Source organism: Hypanus sabinus, chromosome X1, assembly GCF_030144855.1.
Source record: "Hypanus sabinus isolate sHypSab1 chromosome X1, sHypSab1.hap1, whole genome shotgun sequence".
Classification (NCBI taxonomy): Eukaryota; Metazoa; Chordata; class Chondrichthyes; order Myliobatiformes; family Dasyatidae; genus Hypanus; species Hypanus sabinus.
This window is the reverse complement of record NC_082738.1, coordinates 4,008,904-4,030,791: the sequence shown is the minus strand read 5'-3', so window position 1 is coordinate 4,030,791 and position 21,888 is coordinate 4,008,904. Positions and strand designations below refer to the sequence as shown.

Here is a 21,888-nt window from a genome sequence, read left to right as displayed (position 1 = left end):
TAGAGTTAGTGCTGACTTCTGAATAATGAAAGGTCTTTTCCATTTGCTTTCAAGTGAAATATATTGACATATAACTTCTGTTATTCCCTAAAAATAGGCAATTAATGAAAAAAACCATAAAAGGACTCAAGTTGCCCCCTAAAGCCCAGCTAGTTCCTTAATGAATCTCCCTTCCTGGACTGTTTACTGCTACCCTTGTCTTCCACACTGGAGGATGAGTGATGCCCTCAAGTCTCTCAGTGCTGCCATGTCAAAGTTGTCAATGTCCATGGAACACATTATAACAATAAAAAAATGCAGAAATATTTTCCACGGAGCGACATGGCGCCACAGTATAGTGTAGCAGTTAGCACGACGCAATTACAGTTCAGGGTGTTTCACAGTTCAGAGTTTTTTTCTGGCGGCATTCTGTAAGGCATCTCTGTAGGTCCTCCCTGTGGAATGTGTGCCATTTCCCCGGGTGCTCCAGTTTCATCTCACAGTCCAAAGACTTACTGGGTAGGTTAATTGGTCATTGTAAATGGGTCCATGATTAGGTCAGGGTTAATTGGGTTGGTCAGAGGTTGCTGGGGTGACATGGCTCAAAGGGCCAGAAAGGCCTACTCTGTGCAGGAACACTAAATAAACAAATTACCTCTTCAAAGATTTAGCTTATGCAAGTTTCACATGGCCATTTCTTTTGGCTTCATTCTGATATGAAGAAAATCAGAGTCAGAGAGTCATAGAAAACTACAGGACAGAAACAGGCCCTTCAATCCATCTAGTCCATGCCAAACCATTTAAGCTGCTACTCCCATCAACCTGCACCGGAACCATAGCCCTCCAGACCCTTCCCACCTATGTACCTACCCAAACTTCTCTTAAGCGTTGAAATCAAGCTCATATCCATCAAATGTACCACCCTCTGAGTGAAGCAGTTTCTCATTTTCCCCTTAAACTTTTCACCTTTCACCCTTAACCCTGTCCTCCAGTTGTAGTTTCACCCAACCCCAGTTGGAAAAAACATGCTTACATTTACCCTATCTATACTCCTCAATTTTATATACATCTATCAAATCCCCCCTCAATCTTTTATGTTCGAAGGAATAAAGTCCTAACCTATTCAACCTTTCCTCCAGTCCCAACAACATCCTCGTAAAATTTTTCAGTACTCTTTCAATCTTATTTACATCTTTCCTGTAGGTAGGTAGATCAAAACTGCACACAATACTCCAAATAAGGCCTCACCAATGTCTTATACAACTTCAAGATAACATCCCATCTCCTGTACTCATTACTTTGATTTAAGATGACCAATGTGCCAAAAGCTTTCTTTACAACCCTATCTACCTGTGATGCCACTTTCAATGAATCGTGTACCTCTATTCCCAGATCCTTTGTTCTACCACACTCCTCAGAGCCTGACTGCTCACTGTGTCAGACCTACGCTGATTAGTTCTACCCAAGTGCAACACCTAACACTTGCCTGCATTAAATTCCATCTGCCATTTTTCAGCCCATTTTTCCAGCTGGTCCTGATCCCACTACAAGCTTTCATAGTTTCCCCTCGCTGCCCACTACATCCCCAATCTAAGTGCCATCTGTGAAATTCTTATCCAATTAACCACATTATCATCCAGACTATTGATATAGATGACAAACAACAACAAACCCAGCACCAATCCCTGCAGCACAGCACTAGCGTAGGCCTCCAGTCAGAGCGGCAACTCTCTTCTACTACTGTCTGACTTCTCCCACAAAGTCAACGTCTAACTTCATACTAACTCCTCTTAGATGTGCAGCAAGCTGGAGGAGCTGGGAAAATGAAAAACTGTAGACGTTCAGGTTTTAATGAGAGTTAATTGCAAGTTCTTAAAGCTACACAGACATTTTTAAGGTCAAAATCATTTAAATTTTGGAACTGATAAAATGTTTTTTTTCTAGTTATTCCCAGCATTTGCCAAGACAAAAGGAAAAGTCTAAAAAAGAAACTGACAATAAGACAGGAAATTTTTCAAAATTCTGTAAACACCTTTTTTTTTAAAATGATTTCCACAGGCAGTTCTTTTAGGGCAGAATTAAAAACTTCTCTTTGCTAATTATCAATTGTTGGTTTATGTGCTGTGTCATATACAATCAAGTGGAGATTAAGAATCATGAGCCTTGAAATTTTTGTGGAAATCTTTGGAACTTAAAGGTTCCTGCCACTGTCTGTAAGGAATTTGTACATTCTCCCCGTGACCATGTCAGTTTCCTCCCACAGTCCAAAGATGTACTGGTTGGTAGGTTAATTGGTCATTGTAAATTGTCACATGATTAGGCTAGGATTAAATTGGGGATTGCTGGCCGGCACGGTTGAGGGGCTGGAAGGGCCTATTCCGCACTTCCTCAATAAACCAAAAAGACTATTCCACGTTGTATCTCAATAAACTAAAAAACAAATACATCTTTGCTCAGATCCAGAGTAATCGCTGTGTTTGAGTGCACCACCACTCTCTTTTCCTGTGTCCTACTTTCACTCAAAGCCCATCATCTCTCTGGATTCTCCCACTAAGGTTAATTTACAGTAGACAATAGACAGTAGGTGCAGGAGTAGGCCATTCGGCCCTTCTAGCCAGCTCTGCCATTAACTGTGATCATGGCTGATCATACACAATCAGTACCCTGTTCCTGCCCTCTCCCCATATCCCTTGACCCCACTATCTATAAAAGCTCTATCTAACTCTCTCGAATGCATCCAGAGACTTGGCCTCCACTGCCTTCAGGGGCAGAGCATTCCACATATCCACCACTCTAGGTGAAAAAGTTTTTCCACATCTCTGTTCTAAATGGCCTACCCCTTATTCTTAAACTGTGGCCTCTAGTTCTGGACTCACCCATCAGTGGGAACATGCTTCCTGCCTCCAGTGTGTCCAATCCCTTAATAATCTTATATGTTTCAATCAGATCCCCTCTCATCCTTCTAAATTCCAGTGTATACAAGCCCAGTCGCTCCAATCTTTCAACATATGACAGTCCCGCCATTCTGGGAATTAACCTTATGAACCTACGCTTCACTCCATTAGCAAGAATGTCCTTCCTCAAATTTGGAGACCAAAACTGCACACAATACACCAGGTGGGGTCTCACCAGGGCCCTCCCTGTACAGCTATAGAAGGACCTCTACTCCCATACTCAGTTCCTCTTGTTATAAAAGCCAGCATGCTATTAGCTTTCTTCACTGCCTGCTGTACCTGCATGCTTGCTTTCGTTAACTGATGTACAAGAACACCTAGATCTCGTTGTACCTTCCCTTTTCCTTTTCCATTTAGATAGCAATCTGCCTTCCTGTTAGTTATCCACTTTGGTGGCAACTCATATTTATCCACATTAAACTGCATCTGCCATACATTTGCCCACTCACCCAACCTGTCCAAGTCACCCTGTATTCTCATAACATCCTCCTGACATTTCACACTGCCACTCAGCTTTGTGTCATTAGCAAATTTGCTAATGTTACTTTTAATCCCTTCATCTAAATCATTAATGTATATTGTAAACAGCTGTGGACCCAGCACTGAACCTTGCGGTACCCCACTGGTCACAGCCTGCCATTCTGAAAGGGACCCGTTAATCACTGCTCTTTGTTTCCTGTCAGCCAGCCAATTTTCAATCCATGTCAGTACTCTGCCCCCAATATCATGTGCCCTAATTTTGCCCACTAATCTCCTACGTGGGACTTTATCAAAAGCTTTCTGGAAGTCCAGGTACACTACATCCACTGGCTCTCCCTTGTTCATTTTCATAGTTACATCCTCAAAAAACTCCAGAAGATTAGTCAAGCATGATTTTCCCTTCATAAATCCATGCTGACTCCTATTGATCCTTCTACTGCTATCCAAATGTGTCGTAATTTCCTCTTTTATAATTGACTCCAGCATCTTTCCCACCACTGACGTCAGGCAACCGGTCTATAATTCCCTGTTTTCTCTCTCCCTCCTTTCTTGAAAAGTGGGACAACATTAGCCACCCTCCAATCAGCAGGAACTGTTCCTGAATCTATAGAACATTGGAAAATGATTACCAATGCGTCCACAATTTCTAGAGCCACCTCTTTAAGTACCCTGGGATGCAGACCATCAGGTCCCAGGGACTTATCAGCCTTCAGATTCAGTCTATCCAACACTGTTTCTTGCCTAATATAAATTTCCTTCAGTTCATCCTTTACCTTAGTTCCTTTGGCTACTATTACATCTGGGAGATTGTTTGTGTCTTCCCTAGTGAAGGTAGATCCAAAGTCCCTGTTCAACTCATCTGCCATTTCTTTGTTCCCCATAATAAATTCACCCGTTTCTGTCTTCAATGGCCCAATTTTGGTCTTAACTATTTTTTTTTTGCTATTCACATACCTAAAGCTTTTACTATCCTCCTTTATATTCTTGGCTAATTTACCTTCGTACCCCTTTTCTTGGCGTATTGCCTTTTTTGTTACCTTCTGTTGCTCTTTAAAAGCTTCCTAGTCCTCCGGTTTCCCACTCTTCTTTGCTATGTTATACTTCTCTTTTATTTTTATACTGCCCTTTACTTCCCTCATCAGCCACAGCCACCCCCTACTCCCCTTTGGATCTTTCTTCCTCTTTGGAATGAACCAATCCTGCATCTTCTGCATTATTCCCAGAAATACCTGCCATTTTTGTTCCACTGTCTTCCCTGCTAGGGTATTGCTCCATTGAACTTTTGCCAGCTCCTTCCTCATAGCTCCATAGTTCCCTTTGTTCAACTGTAATACTGACACATCCGATTTTCCCTTCTTCTCAAATTGTAGGTTAAAACAAATCATATTATGGTCACTATCTCCTAATGGTTCCTTTACCTCGAGGTCCCTGATCAAATCCGGTTCATTGCACAACACTAAATCTAGAATTGCCTTCTCCCTGGTAGGCTCCAGTACAAGCTGTTCTAAGAATCCATCTCAGAGGCACTCCATAAACTCCCTTTCTTGGGGTCCAGTACCATCCTGATTTTCCCAGTCTACCTGCATGTTGAAATCCCCCATGACAACTGTATCATTACCTTTGCGACATGCCAATTTTAACTCTTCATTCAGCTTACACCCTACATCCAGATGGCTGTTTGGGGGCCTGTAGATACCTCCCATTAGGGTCTTTCTACCCTTAGAATTTCTCAGTTCTATCCATACTGACTCTACACCCCCAGATTCTATGTCCCCCCTTGCAACGGACTGAATATCATCCCTCACCAACAGAGCCACCCCACCCCCTCTGCCAGTCTGTCCTTTCGATAAGATGTATATCCTGGAATATTCATTTCCCAGGCCCTGTCCGCTTGAAGCCATGTCTCTTATTCCCACAACATAGTACTTGCCAATTTTCAACTGAGCATCAAGCTCATCTACTTTATTCCTTATACTTCATGCATTCATAGATAATACTTTTAATTCGGTAGTCCCCTCTCCTTTCATATCAATTCCTATTTCACAGCCATACTGTATGATTTCTTCTTGAGCTTTCTACTCCATTGATTCTGTTGTCCTTTTCTTATTTTCACTTTCCCTTTAACTCCATCCTTGTATGTCCAGTTCATCCCCTCCCCCCCCACTACTTAGTTTAAACACATCCGTATTGCAGTGGCAAACCTGTCTGCCAGAATGCTGGTCCCCCGCCTATTAAGGTGCAACCCATCCCTTTTGTACAATTCATCCCTACCCCAAAACAGATCCCAGTGGTCCAAGAATGTAAACCCTTGCTTCCTGCACCAGTTCCTCAGCCACACATTGAGATCCATTATCTCCCTGTTCCTGCCCTCTCAAGCACGAGGAACTGGAAGCAAACCAGAGATAACCACCCTGGAAATCCTGCTTTTCAGCCTTCTTCCGAGTTCTCTGAAGTCCCGCTGCAGAATGTCCTTCCTCTTCTTCCCAATATCATTTGTGCCGACATGCACTACCACTTCCGGCTGTTCACCTTCACCCTTGAGGATTCCCTGCAATCGGTCCATGATGTCCTGGATCCTAGCACCAGGGAGGCAACACACCATCCTCAAGTCTCACCTGTTGCCACAGAAACCCCTTTCCATACCTCTTACTATGGAGTTCCCTACTACCATGGCTCTTCCTGATGTCTGACTCCTCGGCTCTGCTTCTGCAACAATTTTCAGCTTGCAGACCTGTCCGCCTCTCAGACTGGCAGTATCTTCTGTCCTGACAGCTTCCAAGAAGGTGAAGCTGTTTACAAGAGGTACATCCCCTGGGGTATCCTGTACTTCAAGCATCCTTTCCTTCCTCATCATCCCCTTTCTCTCTTCCAGTATCCTCAGTGTAACAACCTCACTGTAGGTCCTGTCCAGAAAACCCTCATTTTCACAGATAAACCTGAGGTCATCCAGTTCTTTCTTCAGTGTTGCAACATGCTCCTTCAGAAGCTGGATCTGGACACACTTTCCACAACTGTAGCAGTCAGGGGCACCATCAGTGTCCCTGACCTCCCACATCATGCACGTAGCACAATGAATCAGCTTAGCAGTCGTGTCTTCACCCTCTGCAATTGTGCCTGGCATAATCTCCTCACCAAAGACTAGCCCTTTTCACACCAGGCACTTCCCTCAACCAGGCCACTCTGTTGGAGCTCTCCCTCTTTTTACTTGCTTGAGCTTTGCAAGCTGCAAGGTCACCTGACCTCGATTGCCCAATCAGCTGTTTTCTGCTGAGTCTGAGCTATTCAAATCTTGATTGCCAATCAACTGCTAATCTATTCTTGATTGCACTATCCAACTGCCAGAATCTCTCGAGCCAAAGACTAGCACTTTTCACACCAGGCACTTCCCTCAACCAGGCCGCTCCGCTACAGCTCAACCTACTAGTCAACTTACATACAAGTAAACCTTTCAGATATGGGAGGAAACCAGAGCAGTCCACCTCATATACAATAGATATGTATGTGGTGTGTGTTCCATGCAGAGTACCCAAGGCTGGGATTACACTGGATCGTTTGAGGTGTCTGGAATGCAGAATAACTGCAGCACCACTATCCTACCGTAATGTACAAGGAATACTGCTGTCATGATGTACGCTGGCAATATCGAAACCCAAGTACGGAGGAAAGACAGACTCTGATGTAGAGATGGTAACGAGAGTTTATTCATAATAATTTCAAAGAACATCGGTGGCTCCGCTGAGCGACATCACAAGAAGTAACATTCTCAAAACTAGGACCCCATGATTAACACTAATCAGACATCCGCTTAAATAATACAAGTAACACGGAATTCCTGACCCTATCAAAATAAAGATAGATAGATACTTTATTCATCCCCAAGGGGAAATTCAACATTTTTCCAGTGTCCCATACACTTATTGTAGCAAAACTAATTACATAAGTATTTAACTCAATATAAATATGATATGCATCTAAAATCACCCTCCCAAAAAGCTTTAATAAATAGCTTTTAAAAAGTTCTTAAATAGTTACTAAAGTGCATTGAGTGGTAACTTAAGCTCAGTCCTAACCCTGGCACTTTAACATGTCTTGCCCCTGGTGGTTGAATTGTAGAGCCGAATGGCGTTGGGGAGTAATGATCTCTTCATCCTGTCTGAGGAGCATTGCATTGACAGCAACCTGCCACTGAAGCTGCTTCTCCGTCTCTGGATGGTGCTGTGCACAGGATGTTCAGGGTTTTCCATGATTGACCGTAGCCTACTCAGCACCCTCCTCTCTGCCACCAATGTCACACTCTCCAGTTCTGTGCCCACGACAGAGCCCGCCTTCCTTACCAGCTTATTAAGACGTGAGGTGTCCCTCTTCTTAATGCTGCCTCCCCAGCACGCCACCACAAAGAAGAGGGCACTCTCCACAACTGACCGATAGAACATCTTCAGCATATCACTACAAACATTGAATGACGCCAGCCTTCTGAGGAAATACAGTCGACTCTGTGCTTTCCTGCACAGATAAGCTTAACAAGCTTAAACAGAAAGCATCAGGAGACAGAATTACAAAGAGTGAGTAGCTTGAGAAAAACACAAGGAAACCAAACGATTAATAACTCTCGTTAAACAACAATGAACTAATTCAGGTGTTCTAAAAATTTCTGAGCTCAACATTCTCCAGCGCCCCACAAAGGCCTAAAGAACTCATTACTCCATTTGTACCATTTGCTCCATTTGCAGACTGCACTCCAAAGTCTCCACATGGAGGGAGTATGATTGGGAAATCTTCACTATTAGTTTGAATGGAGAAGAATCACAGTGAGGGACTAAGATTAGTTATAGTATCTTTACATTTACCTCATTTGTTTAAGTTTATGTAAATAGGGTGTGCTTTTTAATTATTTGTGTTTTTAAAATAATAATGATTCCTACATTTTTAGTAAATTTGAATATATTGAAATAATTTGGATACTTTTTGATTGCTTCTGAATATCAGAAATATTCAGAAACATTCATGGCTCTTGACAGCTTTGACAGTCAGCAATGACATTTACATCACAGAAAGCTCTGTTGCTGCACAGGGCCTCCCCATGACAATTGAAGGCAGCTTTTCTCAGCAAGTCCCAAACTGAGAAACCAGTGAAGGTAAGTGCAGTTTTTTGTCTGCATGTCAGTGCCAACTGCATGCAGCTCCCCACTGACCAGAAATTCTGGGTTATTAGAACACAATTCCCTCCCAGTGATTGTTTTCTTTTAATCCATTCCCAGGATGTGAGCATTGCTGGTAAATCAGCATTAATTATCCATGGAAGGTGATGGTGAGCTGTCTTTTGGATCTATATGGTGAAGGTATTCCCATAGTGATATTAAATAGGGTAATCCAGGAATGTGGTCCAGTGACAATGATGAAATGTGAACACTTGTGTTCCTTATCACATTCTGCTTTTGTTCTTCTGGGTAATGGAGGTTACAGGCTTAGGAATTGTTGTCAAAGATTCTTTGACAAGTTTTTTTAATAAATAGTTGATATTATAATCAAATTGTGCCAGTGTTTGAGGGAGGGGGTATTTAAAATAGTAGGTAGGTTCAAATCAAACAGGTTGGTTCCTGAGTGCTGAAGGTTCATCATACCTCATAACATGGTGGAAAGATGTTCAGGAGTCAAGAGGCCCAGTCCTTCACCACTCTGCTCTCCCTTATTAACCACCATCCCTCCTGCTGGCTATTGATTTTATTCTTTGAGGCTCTGTTGACCATAAATGGTATATGCCACCTGAAAACTAAAAGCATTCCACTCACTGTCATCTCAGCTTTTCTCTTTTCTGTATTGGATCAAAGCTTCAATGAAGTCTGGAGCTGAGTAAATTTAAACCTTAGTATTTTGATGTAAGATCAGCAAGTATTTTAATAAACGAAAGTTAACAGGAATTAGGAATCATGGAAAAGGCAATCAGTTTGAGGACTTTTGAAATTTTAACATGGAAATGGATATTTATTAGGGGTGATGCTATAGATGGGGTGGCGAGATGGAGATATGTCTCTACCAAAAGAGGTGTAAGGTGGTCCTTCCCTCCACTAGCCTGCAGGTCACTATTGGGTGAGGTGTAGCACCTGCTTAGCCCCCCCCCCAGTAGGGTCACAGGGTCATGTGAAGCCATGGGAGCAAGTGGTGGATGGTCGCATGAGCAGGTGGTGCAGGTTATGTGACCACTGATGCCAGGCAGACAATCTCTGAAGAGTATTGATAATGTCTGGGGTCATCCGTCTTGTAAAGACACTGCCCAGAAGAAGCCAATGGAAACCACTTCTGTAGGAAAAAATTGCCAAGAACAGTCATAGTCATGTGACCATGACCACGCATGTCATACTGCATAGTTCATAATGATGATGATGATTATTGAATATCCAGGAGTTATTTGGATATTGGACTCAAGATACAGATTATGTGTGATCTCACTATTTAACTAACTGGCAGGACTGATTTAGTATTGACTGAACTCCTGCTGCTTTATTTAACGAAGGGATCTTAACCATCTAAAAACAATAGGAAATCCCAATGCGTTAAATTCTATGACTCAAATTCCTTGTGTTTTTTTTTGTTCTTCAAGCACTGCACTGAATGGAGGCATTTGAAACAATTAATATTGATTTACCCCTGCACGCTGATACAAATGCTCTGTTTTTATTCCAAGATGATTCAGAAGGTTCACAGATTCCTTGTTATTTATGTTCTGCAGAATTAGAAGAGGCAGATCATAAATGCCCTCGCTGGTGGTACAAATTTGTCAAACCAGTGCTAATTTGGGATTGCTGCCTACTCTGGGTGAAGTTCAAAGAACTCATGAAGTTTATTGTGATGGACCCATTTGTGGATCTGGGGATTACAATTTGTATTGTGCTGAACACTCTCTTTATGGCTATGGAGCACTATCCCATGACAGAGAGCTTCGAAAGCATGTTGTCCGTTGGGAATTTGGTGAGTATTTGCCTGACAAAGTTGCTGGTTTATCTTGTAGAACTATTAAGATGAATAAATATTGCACCTCACTTTCACTGTCACCTCATGTTCCACGTGTGTAGTCTACAATCCAAAGACATGCACATTGCATTTTCCAATTTAAGGTAAGCCTCAGCTTCTGTGTTCCCCTCACCCTTTCCTTCTGATCCATTGATGGTCCACTTTTTTTGTTCTGTTTCCCATACCACCCCACCTCACCCAGTTTCATCCCCCCCCCTCCCCTTCCTGGTTCCATCCACACTTTTCAACCACTGTATCCTGTCTCCATTATGGTTCCATTTGCCTTTCGCCTCTCTCTTAATGGTTCCTATAATCACCTTCCTTACTTATAGCTTTTATGTTCCCTATTATCCCCTCCAGGCTGTCTCCACCTGCACCCTCCCCTCCTCCCACTTGGTTCCATCTGCCCTTCATGCTCACTCTTCCTCGGTCCACCTATCTACTGGTCCCTGTCTCACCCCGTTCCTCTACTCTTTATACCGGCAGTCTTTCATCACCACCCTTAGCCCTGATGTAGGGTCTTGACCTGAAACGTTGATAATTCCTCTCCCCCACTGCTCAGACCGCTGTTCCTCTAGCAGTTTGGATTTTGCAAAGGCAGTCTCCAGTGCAGGAGATTTAATACTGACCTTTCTGTTAGATACAACATTCATAGAGTCTGACAGCACAGAAACAAGCCTTTGGAGTCCACATCATCATTAAGCACCCATCTCCATTAACCTGACACTAATCACCTAGAGACCATGGCCAAGTAAAGTGCATTAGCACCGCTACATCCTCAGGAGGCTAAAGAAATTTGGCATGTTACTATTGACCCTCATCGATTATAGCTGCACCATAGAAAGTATGCCATGCATCACGGCTTGATATGGCAACTGCTCTGCTCAAGACTGCAAAGAAGCTGCAGAGAGTTGTAGACACAGAAGCCAGCATTCCCACCCCCAACCAGACTCTGCCTATACTTCTCACTGTCTTGGTACAGCAGCCAATATAATCAAAGATCCATTCTGGACACTCTTTCTTCTCCTCCCGTGCATCGAGCAGAAGATACAAAATCCTGAAAGCACATGTCACCAGACGTGTACACGCACAGGTTAGGGTTTGTAAGTTGTAGACATGCTATGTGGCATCGGAAGTGTGGCTCTCAGAGAAAACCAAGGGAGAACATGTGGACCACGCGGACAGTCCAGAGGTGAGGCCAGTATTAACCCTAGGAGGCTGTAACTGGGGCAGTAGCTCTATTAATAATAACAGTCCATTTATTAAATTCAATAGTGATGTAAAACTCAGTAGAAGGGGAGACCATTGCTTAACACCAAGCAATGTTCATTAAATCAGTAAATAAATAAAATTTTATTTTCCATAGTACTTTTTTATCTTTGTGTGGAAAAAAGAAGCTTAAGTCATGGTCTTTTTTTGGCAGGTATTCACGGGGATTTTCACTGCTGAAATGGTGCTCAAGCTAATTGCTCTGGATCCTTATTATTATTTTCAAGTGGGTTGGAACATATTTGATAGCATCATTGTGACTCTCAGCTTGGTGGAGCTAGGACTGGCGAATGTACAAGGATTGTCGGTGCTGCGTTCATTCAGATTGGTTTGTATCATAAGCTTCATTGTGTAACTAGCTGTAAGAGTAGTGATGTGACTGTGGCAGACTTCCATTCATATTGCATCCTTCACAGCTTCAGGATACCTCAGAGAATTTTACAAGCAATTACAGTGGATACCAGTTAATTGTGATACATCAAGACCAGTACATTTTGGTCCAATCAAGCAGTTGTTCCTATTAGCTGAAGTTTCATGGAAATAGTTGAAAAGGTAGAAAAAATTATTACGTATTGTTTAACTGAGTAACAAATTATGTATTTAAATGAAATACAGAATAAAATAGAACACTATCAATACTACTAGAGTACTATCAAACTTGTGTACTAGTTCCTAATAGTTCTCAAAGTCATCAGTGTATGCTACTGCGTTCTTTTGATTGACTGCAAATGAACAAGATCAGAGCAGACACCTAGTGTAGATAAGGTACTGTATTGAGACAATGCTATCAACAACTGCATCCTCCAAATCTTAATTTTAATTTTAACATTCAAGGTGATTCTCAGTACCTTCAAATTCTTCCTAACTTGTTGAAGTTGTGAAATCATTTCATTTCCACTCCTGGCTATTTGTGGTATCTCCAACCTGGAATGCTTGTAAACACAGTGAGCAAAACAGTCCTGAATTGTCTTACTGCTTATTTCTCGCCAACTATCAGTGACAAAAATCACTGCACTACATGCAACTGACACTATTTTAAAACTATTCACTCTAAGCACGGTGTAATGCCTAATGGCCACACAAGTGCACACATCAGACAATAGTTAGAAACTGTTTGGCAACAGTCTCCCATCCCAATTAACTGGCATAGTGTCCCAAATAAACAAACGGAATCCCAGCAATTTCTCAATTAGTTTTTGTTCTTTAAGAATCATCTCAAATAAGTGGCTACCCCAATTAACCAATCGCCCAATTAACTCAAATTCCACTATATTTGTGAAACCTAATCATCATTATAATGATAGAAACAGAGCAACTAATTTGCACACAACAAATTTCCATGTGACATGATGAGGATCAGAAGATCTTTGAGTGATAAGTAAAGGGTTAAATAGCCTGTTCCTCTCTGAAAGAGTCTCAAAGAGCTTCATTAACATTCATCTAAGAGTTGAAAAACAGGCCTCAATTTAATCTTTTAATCCAAAAGCTTGTATCTGTGACAGTGTAATGCCCCCTCAGTGTTACACTGAAATGCTAGCATAGATTTTGAAGTCAGTTCTTTGGACTGGTGATTGATTCCATTCCATGTGAATGAGCCATAAGTTTGCACTGTACAATGAATCCCATGCAATTCCTGATGAATGATAGAAACCTGCATTGGCGCCATGTCTAGTTGCAGTCTGGATCTGTTAACCTCTCTGTGGATGAGCAGAAGAAAGAAAATACGGTACATGTGTAATCTGGTAGCAAGTGTTATACAGTGACAGCATGTTATCAAAAATCAGGCTGATACATTCATAAATATAATTTAAATTTATCTTTCTAATAAGCAACAACATGCATCAGAAAACAACTGTGCTCACTGACACAAGGGATTTCACAGATGCTGGATATCTTGAGCAACACACACAGAATACTGGAAGATCTCAGCAAGTCGAGCAGCATCTATGGAGGGGAATAAACCGTTGATAAGACCTGATAAAATGCCTCCCCCCAAAGTGTCGAATGTTTATTTCCCTCCATAGGTGCTACCAGACTTGAGTTCCTCCAGCCCTTTTTGTTCAACTGTGCTCCATTCCTGTGTTTCGTTTTACAATTAGTTCTCCCAGTGGAACACTTGGAATCATTCTTATAGGGTCAATAATAAGGGTCGATAACGTGCTGTGAATGGTATCCATTTTCATCATTTTCCAGCATTGTTATGGCCTGCAGCAGAGTGCTAGGATAACAGCAGCTGGTTAGAATGCAATTATCTACATGTGTGCTGCATACCTTCAAAGTCAGAGAGTCAATAGACAAGTATTGGCACCACATTGAGTGTTAAACATACTAATAGCTGCTTTTATTAATCTGCTATTGCTGAAGTAAGAATGCAAAACTGAACTTTATTTGCCACCACACCCTGATCACCCTTCCTCCTTTCCAGCTGAGGGTTTTCAAACTTGCCAAATCTTGGCCAACTCTGAACATGCTGATAAAGATCATCGGTAATTCATTGGGAGCACTGGGGAATCTGACACTAGTCCTGGCCATCATTGTTTTCATTTTCGCTGTGGTTGGAATGCAACTCTTTGGCAAGATGTACAGGCAATGTGTTTGCAAGATCTCAGAAGACTGCACACTTCCACGCTGGCACATGAATGACTTCTTTCATTCGTTTCTCATTGTGTTCCGCATCCTTTGTGGAGAATGGATTGAGACAATGTGGGATTGCATGGAAGTAGCAGGACAGCCCATGTGCCTCATTGTTTTCATGATGGTCATGGTGATTGGTAACCTGGTGGTAAGTTTTTCTTTTTCCTAATCTTTCTTGAGATTCGCTCAGTTGGAATATTTGAAACAAAGGCATGGTTTCCAATGACAAAGTTTTGACATTTTGTACAAAATAGCAGCAACAAACAAATAGCTTTTAATAATGTAAAGCATCCCGAGGTCAATATCATAGAAGTGGAGAACATTAGGGTAGGAATTCCAGGCTTTATGTCTGTGGCAACTTGAAGCACTGTTAACAGTGGTGATGGAATAAAATAAAATGAAAAATAAGAAGACCATCAGTACTTAACTCTATCAATGCCCACAAGAGTAGATGAAGGGCAAGGGCAGATTGGTCAGGGTAAAGCCACGTAGCTCATTCCTTCATCATATGATACAGTTGATTCAATATATTGATGCAGAGATTTTATTTCCATCTTTGTTACCACCTTTCACAGCCTTAGCCTGGCAAATTTTCTTTAGAAGTCTACCAGTTTGGACAGGGTTGATAATTACAAGCTTCTCTCGGTAATGTTTCATTGTAGTTCCTTCCCCTAGGTACATTCTGCACCTTTGCATCCTCCAGTGCAAAGTGGTGTTCAGTGTGAACGACTAATTCATCAATTGAGGGGTAGTTGCTTATCAACAGGAAAGATGGCTGCGCATAAATGAGAACTCATGGTATCTTATGTTAATGTTCCAACTAGTCAGGGCTGTTTAACCTGACTGAATGACATTGTGCTTCCCCTTCTGTTGGGTCCTGCTCTAAGCTTTCTGTTAAACACAGCTGAGACAATAATTGATCCATATAATTCTGTGAATGTGTGGATACTGTTTGACTAGTCCATTGAACAGCTCTCCTACTTTGTTACAAGTCTCCTGACAAGAATGAGGAGGTCTTGGTAGGTTGAAATGTGCTGTCTATGTGTTGTTTTATGCATAGGTCACAGATGAGTGGTCCATCCCGTACACAAAAAAAAAACATCCAATTCATTTGGAGAAATCATTAGCACCTGTGCTGGGCCAATGTGTGAAAGCTTGGATTTGGCAACCAGGAACAAAAGGGATGCCAGTGTTGATGACATTGAATGAGTAGCATTAGCTGTGTGATGAAATGATTTGCATGAGCTGCATGTGACCCTTTCTTTTTCTCTCTTTCCTGTGACACACAATGTAGACAGTATTTGCTCTCTATCTAATATACCCTGTCCTTGCATTGGGAGTGTGTCAAGTTTTACTCTACCTAATTCATCCTATTCCTGCCCTGCAAATGTGTCATTGGACAGAGTAGACGAGCTTTATTTTATGTCTACCTGTTCTGTCCTTGGCCTGGGAATGTGGGAACGTGCAATATGACAGTGTACAGAAGCTTCATTCTATATCTGAACCATCCTGCCATTGCCCTTTGTTTCCTCTTTTTATTCTTTTCCAAAGGTTTGTTCAGTCATTACCCTCATTCCAAGAAAAAGGGAAATCAAAATGAATGGTGAGCATAATTTGGGAACTTTGGAATAGGTTTAATGCACAAAATTCAATTTCAGCTTTCATTCACTAATATAATTGTGTCCTTGTGCAGGATTCCCTAAAGGTTAATTTTCAGGTTGAGTCTGTGGTGAGGAAGGCAAATGCAATGTTCAGCATTCATTTCAAGAGGTCTGGAACATAAAAGCAAGGATGTGATGTTGAAACTTTATCAGGCACTGGTGAGGCCTCACTTGGAGTATTGTGAACATGTTTGGACCCTTATCTTAGAAAGGATGTGCTGACACTAGAGGGGGTTAAAAAGGAGTTTAATGAAAGTGATTCCAGGAGTGAACATATGAAGAGCGTTTGATGGCTCTGGGCCTATTCTCACTGGAATTCAGAAGAATGAGGGGTGACCTCATTGAAATTTATTGAATGGTGGAAGAGTCTAAAACCAGAGGACACAGACTTAGAATAGAGGGGCATGCTTTTAGTACAGACATGAGGAGGTGGAATTTCTTTAGCCAGAGAGTAGTGAGTCTGTGGAATTCATTTCCACAGGCAGCTGTGGAGGCCAAGTCTTTATGTATATTTAAGGCAGAGGTTGACAGATTCTTGATTGGTCAGGGCATGAAGGGAAATGGGGAGAAGGCAGGAGATTGAGGCTGAGAGGAATAATGGATCAGCCATGATGAAATGGAAGAACCGACTCAATGGGCCAAATGACCTAATTCTGCTCCTATATCTTATGGTCTTATGATCTAATTAAAACTTATTGGCCTAGAAATTCAATCATATTGTAACACATATGAAACTTTGAAGAAAATCAGCAGGTCAGGCAGCATCTATGGAAATAAATAAACAATCGACTTTTCAGACTAAGACCTTTCTTCAGGGCTGCATGGCCTGACTAAATGCTTCTTGCAAGCCAGATGTGATTACTGTAAACTACCTGACACCATATCCTAGTTATTTTTTTTCTGTTCCTTGTGCACCACCTTTTGGGAAGTCAGAGAAGAAATTAGATCATGTTGTCCCAGAACAAGCTGTCTTTAGTAATTTTCATGAAAACCATTGTTCTTTGTGCAAAGGTGTACTCAAATAACCCTTCAGATTCACCCACAATTCCAAGCAACATGCCCAAACTGAAGTGATGAATATCTTCAAGCTTACTTCAGCTTTGTGGGATGGGAAATTAAATTGACAGGCAACTGGAATCTCAGATTTCCTCCTATGGATTAAACAAAGATACTCTGCAAAGCGATCAGCAAATATGTGTCTGAAAGTACCATAGGCAGGGAACATTTAGTGGGGTCAGAAGAGTGGACCAGAGAGTTACAAAGGAAAGGACACCTTTGAAATGTGGAAAGATGAGGGGAGGAGAAGATGTGACTTATGGACGAATCTCGTTGAACCGGATGAAAATTGCAAAGAATAGCAACTGAATGCAGTCTGGTGAGATGTTTATAGGGTTTATGGAATTAATTGTGACATGTAGCTCTACTGAATCTGTGCAGACCTCACTTGTGTAGTCTCTGCCAGGGCAGCCTGTGCGTCAGGTATACAAAGTTGGAAAATTACCTGATAGGCACAAAATGTTGGAAACAATCCAATTCAGAGCACAAGCAAGCTTGGAGAAATAAAAATGTGTTACCTAAAAATAAAAAAGAGATTAATTGTAAATGTATATTTTTATAAATGAACTAATAGCTGGAAATAAAATTAGCTGAGGAGATTGGTCTAGTCAGAAGCTGCAGGAAACTCAAACCATCTTTAGCCTACTAAAAGTGGTAATTATTCTTCCGCTATGAGACTGTGGTTCAGTGCCAAGTTGTTGCTTTCTAGAGTCTTGTATTCTCATTGCAAAACTTTAAAAACCACAAACTTGAAGGAAGAATCCTTTTTTTGTTTTTTCTTCCTAGTTTCTCTAATGCTGGGCATATTCAGGGAAATCAGTGGAGGAGATTGGCATCATGATTCACTTCTAATAAAGGCAGCGGTACCGTCCCATATTTGCCATGATTTAGGAATTTGTCCTTCATGTGCAGCTTATTGCCTGTAGAATTAGAACAGCTTACATGTCCCAATTTAGTTCTGATGATGCATTTCACACTAAACAGATGAATACTGTACAAGACACAATTGATGCTATACTATATGTAATGTTACAGTATGATTCTTGATGGAAAAGTGTCTTTAATACAAGAGTCCGACACTATGGCTAAACATAAATATTTACAGATATGATGCAAGTGATTTATTTAAGGTTTGTTCCTGGCTCACATAACATGACCCAGGGTGCTGTGTGCTGTGGAGTAGCTGTTAATACCTTTTTTTTTAAAGCTGCAATGAATTGGAAAAAAGAAACTTGCATGCAAAATCAACAGGAAGGAAATTACGACTGTTGCATTGAAACATGGGTCCTGCAGGTGAAAAAGTTAGCTTAGGTTTTATGCAAAATTGGTTAGGTGATGCAAGACAGCTATTACCAGGGCTGAAGGAAGTGCACAAGCTATCGTCTCTGGTTCCAAATGGATTCCATAAGAGTCAGCAGGAACTTAATCATGCCACTGGAATGCCATCTGCTCGGTAGGGTTCAAGAGAAGGTACTCACTGATTAAAACTCCTTTTATCCCTTACTGGTATGTTGAATCTTCAGAATCAGCATACCAGCTATAGACAAGTTGAATTATCTGTTACAGGTTTTGTTACATTCCATTCACTTTCATGCCAATATAAAGGATAATTTGCTTGTCCATTGTGCTACATGCATGTTATTAGCAGTAATAATTCAATAAAAATAATCTGAAAATTAATCATGCTACACACAGAAGAGCTTTATACTGTACATAGATAACAAAAACATAACCCACTGACCAGGATAATAGGGTGGTACAGTAGCATAGTGATTAGCATAATGCTTTACCGTACAGGCGACCTGGGCTCAGTTCCTGCCACTGCCTGTGAGGAATCTGTATGTTCTCCCTGTGACCGCGTGGGTTTCCTCAGGATGCTCCGGTTTCCTCTCACAGTGCAAAGATGTACCAGTCAGTAGGTTAATTGGTCATTGTAAATTGTCCATGATTAGGCCAGGGTTAAATTAATGGATTGCTGGGTGGCACGGCTCGAAGGGCCAGAAGGGCATTTTCCGCACTGTATCTCGATAAATAAAAATACCGTACAAATAAATGTATTAGCTTTTATTGGCTTTATTTTAGAAACAGTAGGCTCAATCAATTCTCAGGTTCCAGATCCACCTGGTTGGAAGTGCAGACTGCCTCGAATGCCTCAGTCCTCCTTGTCATTCCTCTAACACTTTATACATTCTCTGCCACATGCTATGTGGAGCACGTGTAACAGTATTAGCCCAGGCAGCCCATCCACAAGTACTTGGAGGAACACACTCAACAGCCACTCACATTCTTTTTAAGAGGTTCAAATATAATGATCATGATCCAAAGCTGCTCACTCTTAATCATGCAAAAATACGTATAGCTTGCCTCTGTATGGCTTCCACCTTTAGAATTGCCGGGACAGTTGACTATGTAACAGTATCAATGGCTCTTTGAGTCAAACAATTAGTTTTTAGGTTGGGCCATTGGCTTGATTCCCTTGTTACAGAAATAAATAGATTTCCCTCTGGAAACATAAAGTTATTAATTATTGTCTACTCCATTGTACATTACAGTCAGAGGAAATTGGGGAAGTTGCTTGGTTTATAAAGATAATTAGAAAAATAATGCTGTAAAAATTATCCATTCATAATGTTTCGATTCTCTATTATATTCAGTGCAATTAGCAACCAATCTGCTCCCCCTCATGTGGACTTTTTATTTTAATGATATGAATGTGATCATGAGTGATTAAATGTTCACCTACAGGTGCTTAACCTCTTCCTGGCCCTGTTGCTAAGCTCCTTCAGTGCAGATAACCTGTCGGCATCTGATGACGACTCTGAAATGAACAACCTACAGATTGCAATCAACAGGATCACCAGAGCCATAGATTTTGTCAAAAGCTTTGTTCTTGGCATCTTTCGAAGAAAAAAAAGTGTCCAGGAAGATAAACAACTGGACGAATTTTCTTCCAAAACTGGGGCTCTTGATTTTAACTACACAGACCAAGAGAATAGAAAGAAAGAGAGTTCTAAGCTTGATGGAGTTACCCTGAAGAAAGGGGACCAGCAGGATGGTGTCTTGGCCAATGCACACTTAACTGTTAAAGTTCCGATTGCTGAGGGCGAATCTGATGCCGAAGATGATGAACAAAGTACCGATGAAGACACAGAGGATATTAACACGGTAAGAAACCTGGTGTGCACACTCATAAACACTTAGATTTAATGTTGATCAAAAATCACCATTTTTGTTAAAACTCTGCAAAATGTAAGTGCACATTGTTTCCTCTCTTACACAGACAATTTTAACTGGGGAATGGGGTGCACATGGAATGGATGAGGATGCAGTTGGGAAAGGGATCCCTCAATAAATGTAGCTCTTCGACCAATTTAAAACCCAAGTTTCTTTTTTTTTGGACAACCACCCATCCAACGTCAGATTGTCTATTGTTGCTGGAACATCAGATAACCTGGAACATTGGCTTCTTTGACACCATACTCATTTACCCTAATTTGCACGATAAGCTCATCTACCTTATTAGAAATGTTACAAATATACAGATAAAGAAGTGTAAGCTTTATTTTCTTTAATAATTGTTACTAATATGAGAAGTCAAAGCCAACATAAAAGCCAAAAAGAGGACATATAATAGAGCAAAAACTAATGAGAAGTTAGAGGATTGAGAAGCTTTTAAAAATCAGCAGAAAGCAACTAAAATAAGTCATTAAGAAGGTAAAGGTGGGATATGAAAGTAAACTAGTCAATAATATTAAAAAGGATACCAAAGATTTCTTCAGATGGTCCTGAAAGAAGTAGCTGAAGAGTTCATGGAGGCATTAGTAATGATCTTTCAAGAATCGCTAGATCCTGGAATGGTTCTGGAAGACTGGAAAATTGCAAATGTCACTCCACTCTTCAAGAAGAGAGAGGGACAGAAGAAAGGAAACTATAAGTCAGTTAGTCTGACCTCAGTGGTTGGGAAGAGGTTGGATTCAATTATTAAGGATGAGGTCTCAGGGTATTTGGAGGCACATAAAAATAGACTATAGTCAGCAGGAATTGCTCAAGGGAAAAGCTTGCCTGACAAATCTGTTGGAATTCTTTGAAGAAATAACAAGCAGCATAGACAAAGGAGAATTGGTTGATGTTGTGTGCTTGGATTTTCAGAAGGCCTTTGACAAGGTGCCACACATGAGGCTGCTTAACAAGCTAAGTGCCCATGGTATGACAGGAAAGATTCTAGCATAGATAAGGCAGTGGCCGATTGGCAAGAGACAAAGAGTGGGAATGAAAGGAGCCTTTTCGCGTTGGCTGCCAGTGACTAGTGGTGTTCCACAGGGGTCAGTGTTGGGACCACTTCTTTTTACGTTATATATCGATGATTTGGACGATGGAATTGATGGCTCTTTTGCAAGTTTGCAGAAGCTATGAAGATATGTGGAGGGACAGATAGTTTTGAGGAAGTGGAGTGGCTACAGAAGGACTTTGACAGATTAGGAGAATGAGTAAAGAAATGTTAGATGGAATATAGGGTCAGGAAGAGGAAGGACATAATAATACCTTAAGAAGTAGGAGCAGAATTAAGCTATTTAGCTCATCAAGTATGCTCCACCATTCAATCATGAATGATCCTTTTTTCCCCCTCCTCAAGCCCACTTCCTGTCCTTCGCCCCATAACATTTGATGCAGTGTCCACTCAAGAACCTATCAATCTCTGCCTTAAATACACGCAGTGACCTGGCCTCCACAGCTGCCTGTGGTAACAAATTCACCATCCTCTGGCTAAAGAAAGTTCTCCACATCTCCGTTTTAAATGTATGCCCCTCTATCCTGATGCTGTGCAATGACTCCCCCACCATGGGAAA

The 21,888-nt window shown here is 41.3% G+C and overlaps 1 protein-coding gene across 1 annotated transcript in view; it reads left to right on the top strand.

The window, feature by feature from the left end:
- Positions 1-21,888, top strand: part of scn4aa (sodium channel, voltage-gated, type IV, alpha, a) — a 208,052-nt gene that overhangs the window by 143,950 nt on the left and 42,214 nt on the right. The window contains exons 13-16 of the mRNA XM_059955687.1: positions 10,141-10,379; positions 11,845-12,018; positions 14,116-14,472; positions 19,787-20,206. Of these exons, the coding sequence (XP_059811670.1) occupies positions 10,141-10,379; positions 11,845-12,018; positions 14,116-14,472; positions 19,787-20,206 (1,190 nt within the window). The remainder of the gene's footprint in view (positions 1-10,140; positions 10,380-11,844; positions 12,019-14,115; positions 14,473-19,786; positions 20,207-21,888) is intronic.